This window comes from Perna viridis, chromosome 8 (genome assembly GCF_037379345.1).
Source record: "Perna viridis isolate PV_CMFRI_1.1 ecotype Kerala chromosome 8, ASM3737934v1, whole genome shotgun sequence".
NCBI lineage: Eukaryota > Metazoa > Mollusca > Bivalvia > Mytilida > Mytilidae > Perna > Perna viridis.
Window position 1 is genome coordinate 40358772 of NC_142452.1, and position 5341 is coordinate 40364112.

The window sequence follows — 5341 nt, forward strand, 5'->3', positions numbered from 1 at the left end:
TTGGTCCTAAGTCTTTTTGTCTGCTACTGCTGTTGGTCAGAATGATTCGATTCAAAGTTGCAGCATGTGGTAAACCTATCTTTTGTGGTTGAGTTGTGATAGAAAAAGTAAGGGACCATCTCTAAATGTAGAAATTAGCAATGATGCATGTACATCTGATGGACCATATAAAAAGCCTGAAACGCTGTGCAAGGTAACCATGAAAACATTGCAGTTGAGTGTAGTTTATGATTTACATGTATTGACACTGGGAGGGTAACTCCCTTACATAAAACTGAATGTAAACATTTAATTGATTGCGAGTAACTAATAAACCACACCTGCTTGTCTCACTGGCATATCTAGCTGTTCCGTCATTATCACTTGCATTAGAATTGGTGTAAATCCAATGATCTTGTGAACCTGGAAAAAGATCATAAAGATATCTTTAAGACTTCATGTAACAGGGATTCAAATTATTAATAGATTAAGGTTCATGACCCTCGATTTCATAAGTAAGACCTCTGACATTTCATTTACCTTGGTCCTTGACCTTCAACCCTTTTCAATGACACTTTTTGTGGACTTTTGAATTTTAACAGATTAGAAAATGGAAATTTTTACTTTTAGGCAGACGAAAGTTGTCTGGAAAACTGAGCTTTATGTGAAGCTTTAAGAGAAATTAGCTTTTTTGATATTTAAACCATTTCCCCTGTATTTGTATTTTTCTCCTCAGATGCATGGCATTTCTTTCTTCATTTTAATTTACACTGAAAACACTGCCAGTTTACTTTGTACTTGGACCAAAATGGTGTCCACTTGTAAAAGGGAAGGACACCTTGGATTCCTGAAAGTTGATATAGCACAGCTGATTTTTACTCAAATCATAAGGAAATAAGTAATTTTTCAACAATGCAATTTAGGGGTTGACTATGATAGATCATTTAATTTCACATATAGAATAAAATGCTTCATAATTAAGTAAGACACAGCTTAATAGCACAAGTGGATGAACCCTGAACAGAGTAACAGGGCAAGTGTCGACACACAATTCAATTTAATTGGCTACAGGTGGCCATTTTGAATGCAGTTATTCAGCTTAGAATTTCAAGGAAAAAGTTTAGGTCTAGCAGGGGTCCATAGGGACAAATTACAGAGGAAGTTTTATATTATAAATGTAATTATTCCAGGTCACACAAGTGTATCATGTTGTGGGCCCTTGCAGTTTCAGAATTTCAACAATAGTTTCAGCATCGATGCTTTGCTCATTTCTATTTTTGTCAACTGGCACATTAAATGATAGCTTCTATTGGCCTTCAATTAATCTGAAATTTTTTAGACGGTATGCTTCTCTGCTGGCTGAAAGACTTTTTCAATAACAAACTTTCTTTACGAAAGGGTTAACTTAATTGTCTGATGGTGCACATGTTGACCAATCAATAGCGTCTGTCTTCAGAAGTTTATCAAAAAAAAAATTTGTATTTTCAAATGGAGTGGATTGATTGGCTAAGATCGTAGATCCTGGCCAATCAGCAACAACCCTTTACTCAATATTTTTACTATTCTAAAAATAACAAGAAGGGAAGCACCTCAGGTTCTCATTTTAGGATTCTACAGTGTAAAATTTTATTTAGAAACTGACCATAGAGATAGACGCTGCATTGGCCATTTGCAATTTTAACTGGTCAATGATTGATATCCAATGCCAATCTGAATCAGTGTGAATGATTGTGATAATTTCAATAAGCCTTCAACTTTCTGATTTAATGGAACATTTTCAACTAGCGGTGATAAGCACAGGACTAGAAGGAAAGGAAAGGTCCTCAAAAAGCGTGAGTTTAGCAGATTGATGGACAGCCTATAGGCCACTTCTATTATGAACCCCTGACCTAAATGTACATGTATGTTTTGTTTGTTGGGGTTCAACGTCCGAGCAGCAATATTTCAGCTATATTCAGACAATGAACATGAAATGAAAAAAAAAGGATGGGTCACAAGGATAATAGGGTCGACAAATTTTGATTGCCACTGGAACAAGGGGAAGTGGGTAAGGTTGGGCAATTTAGCCTCCTGTGGCGGAGCGCAAAGGTTCCTACAGCAGGGTTCTTAAACGTGCGAGGAACGTGGCATCTTCCCCAACACGGTGCACCACTATGGTTTGCGGTCAGGTTTTCCCTATTATAGCCTGACAACCCCAGCATGTAACACGCCAGGGGTACCCCATTCCACCACCTGGGGCACACATCCCAGTTGCTCGGTGGGCAGAGCGCCTAGCCCCCGGCTAGGTTTCTGAGCACTATTTAGTCGCCTTATACAACAAGCTTAGCGCTGCTGCAGGCCTATTCTTTTAACACCCGGACCTGCACGGGGCTAAATGTACATGTAATACAGAAGTTATTGTATGGTAAAAAGGTTTTCAGGCAATGGTAATGATTACTACAGCCCCAAACAAAATTTAATGTGGTTGTACACAAGTCTTAGAACTTATGAACACAATGGATTGCCCATCCAATATGGTAGATTTGTTTAAATTTGTTGTCCACCAAAAGTTGATTTTCTTGTGGCAGTGATTTTGTTCCTCGTTTTAACAGCAGCCCAACCCTTTATTTCTGGGAAATTTTGCTGTATTTTCAATACATTGGGTAAATATTTCAAGGGAGACAGAAACGTGCCATATGATAGATCTGGAACTGAAAACCGATACCCAATGTATACTCCCAATTTTAGGATACGACTTGAAAAAAAAACATTCCCCAGAAGTGAACAAAGCACTGGGCCAAGAAATCATGTCTTGTGGAACATTTCACTGGCTTCTTAACCTGGTTTTCAAAATATTATGCCTGACAATTGGAAATTTTCCTTCCTTTAAGAAAAATATTTTTTAACATTTTGGGAAAAGCCTCCAGGAGAAATAGCCAATATTCAGCTGCAATAAGAGTAACAAAATTACTGTGTGGCCAGGGGTTTAGAAATTAGTATTCCCTAAGAATACCCCTCCAAGTTTAGTCAAGCTGTACATTCAAAATCTCTTATTGAGCAACTTCATGTTTAAAAAGATTCTAATTCTAAAAATGACAAATATACCAAAGCTTTAAAAAAGACCACAACCCAATGAACAATTTTAACTTGAACAGTGCTATTTCAAAGTACGAAATGGCAGTGGTAGTCCAAACTCCAGGTATATAAGTTTTATTAACAATTGTAACAGGAAAGCATTATTTGACTCCCAAAATTATACTCCGCCACCGAGGATCTAACCCTAGACAGCTTGGTGACAAGCCAGCGACACACCGATTCGGCTAAAGAATTAATCCTTCAGCCAAGTCAATTAACTGGCTATTTAAATATCACCACCTACTACAACACAGGTAGGCCGTCCTGCCACACAATGAACAGATAAGTGCAAACACACCCTTTCTCCATTTCAGGTTGAAATATTGTCAAAAAAAAACTGTTAAGTAGATTCCTATATTTTCAATGTGAATTTTATCCAAGATCAGCTCCAGAATGAACAAACTTTTGATTTACACTATTTTACATCATCACATGTTCAAAATACACGAGTTGTTAAAAGACATTTCAAATACTTGTCGATCTGTAAAATCTTGTAAATATATAAGTATAAAATAAATTACTGATTGAAAATACGGATGTGGCATAGGGATGACTCTTTATACCCGTTTTGTGACTCAACTTCATCGAGCACATGTTGTCGGCCATTTTGAAAAACGTGTCTGTGGATTCTCACCTCAAATAGCTGTTTTTCTGCTTGTTCCCTATTGTTCACATCCATCGTAGCCCTAAGGGCCTCAACGATACTATTGACATCCATTATTTTTTTTGTTCTATTAAGGATATGGTGCTGTATTCTTTAAAATTTCGGTCTTTTTCGGACCCTGTCAAGAACCATGCCGATGATCGCGCCAAGAAAGGACATTCATGTCGTAAAAATTAATGAGGAAAAAATTATTTTGCAAAAGAGAAACAAATAAGACTAGTTAATTAGTCTTGTAATGTTTTTGTTGTTTATAAATATCTCGTGAAATTGTTATTAAATGCTATTTCAATCCAATAAATGTGTCAATTTACGACATTGAAGTCATGACACTTTTACCTTTGACCTTAAATAATCCGGGTTGTTTCGCCCTCATTCCGGTTCGCCCTCGGTGGTTACGCCCTGATTTTTGTATATCAAAATAAAATAGTGAAATAAACTAAGTCAAATGTAAAACTGCACAACCAATTAATATCTACCAAATAATGTCTTGTTTTTTTTTGTTTTTTTTTGTTCTTTTGCTGTTTTTTTTTAATTTTGGTTTATTTTGTCTTTTATGTTGTTGTTGTTTTCTGTTGAACTCTTAATATGTTTTTACTCTTATAACTCATCAATTAATAAACTGTTGCTGAAGTCTTTCCTAGTTTTCTTTGAATGTGTAGCAGCATTATATATGTATATACTTGTTGTCTTCAGTTGGATTGCATACAAATGACAAAACAAAAGCTTTGATTTATTTATTTATTAAGTATATTTATCAATATGTATTATACAACATAAATCAGGCAAATGCATCAGATAGGCATAATAAAACAGATTATAATCAAAATAAAGTTTTAATGAATAAAAACATAAAAAAAAATAACAACAATAACAATTGCCCTGTCAGGTTAGCCAAGATAAAAGAAGAGACAATAAATATAAGACTGTTAATGTAACTAAATGATTAAAAGAAAATTGTTGGAAGACTATGAAAGAACTTTGATGTAAAAATTTTAGATTTTTTTTAAATAAAAAAAATGATATTCTAAATTAGATAAAGCATTCCCTACCTGTATCACATGTACGGTGCTGCCATCTGTTACATGCATCACAAGTCATGGCATGTTGACGAGATCGGTCTGTCTGGTTACAAGAAATACGCAAGTTGTCTGCCATAAGGACATGTCAAGATGCGAATTCAAGAATGAATATGCCAGTTCGAACTTATGTCTTTTATACATTTTCGACAATTTTTTGAAGATCAAAAGGTTGCAAGCTGAGTTAAAGCTGAAAATAACATCTATTGTCAATTACTGTTTGAAGAATATTTCTGTAATAACAATGTCCGTTATATTAATTTTCCTAACAATTGAAAAACCAATCAAAATTTCAATAAAATACCGAATTGCTCCTTAATTAGGATTAATTACTTCTTTTCTGCAAAAATGTTTTTTTAACGATTTCTTTTATTTTTGTTTAGAGTACTAATTAGTTTATCGTGAATAACAATACCTTTTATTCATTAAAACATCAATCATTTACCTGTTAATTGAGAAGGGCGAAACCACTCACCAATCAGGACGAAACAACTCAGGGCGAACATGT

At 35.0% G+C, this 5341-nt stretch overlaps 1 protein-coding gene across 2 annotated transcripts in view; it reads right to left on the bottom strand.

The window, feature by feature from the left end:
- LOC148610484 (importin-7-like) overlaps positions 1–3906 on the bottom strand; it is a 37216-nt gene extending 33310 nt beyond the window's left edge. For both annotated transcript variants that reach the window (XM_088595534.1, XM_088595535.1), the window contains exons 1-2: positions 3728–3906; positions 321–402 (exon numbers count right to left, since the gene is read on the bottom strand). In XM_088595534.1, the coding sequence (XP_088451660.1) occupies positions 321–402; positions 3728–3811 (166 nt within the window). In that variant the 5' untranslated portion in view covers positions 3812–3906. The remainder of the gene's footprint in view (positions 1–320; positions 403–3727) is intronic.
- Between the last annotated feature and the right edge of the window lie 1435 nt (positions 3907–5341).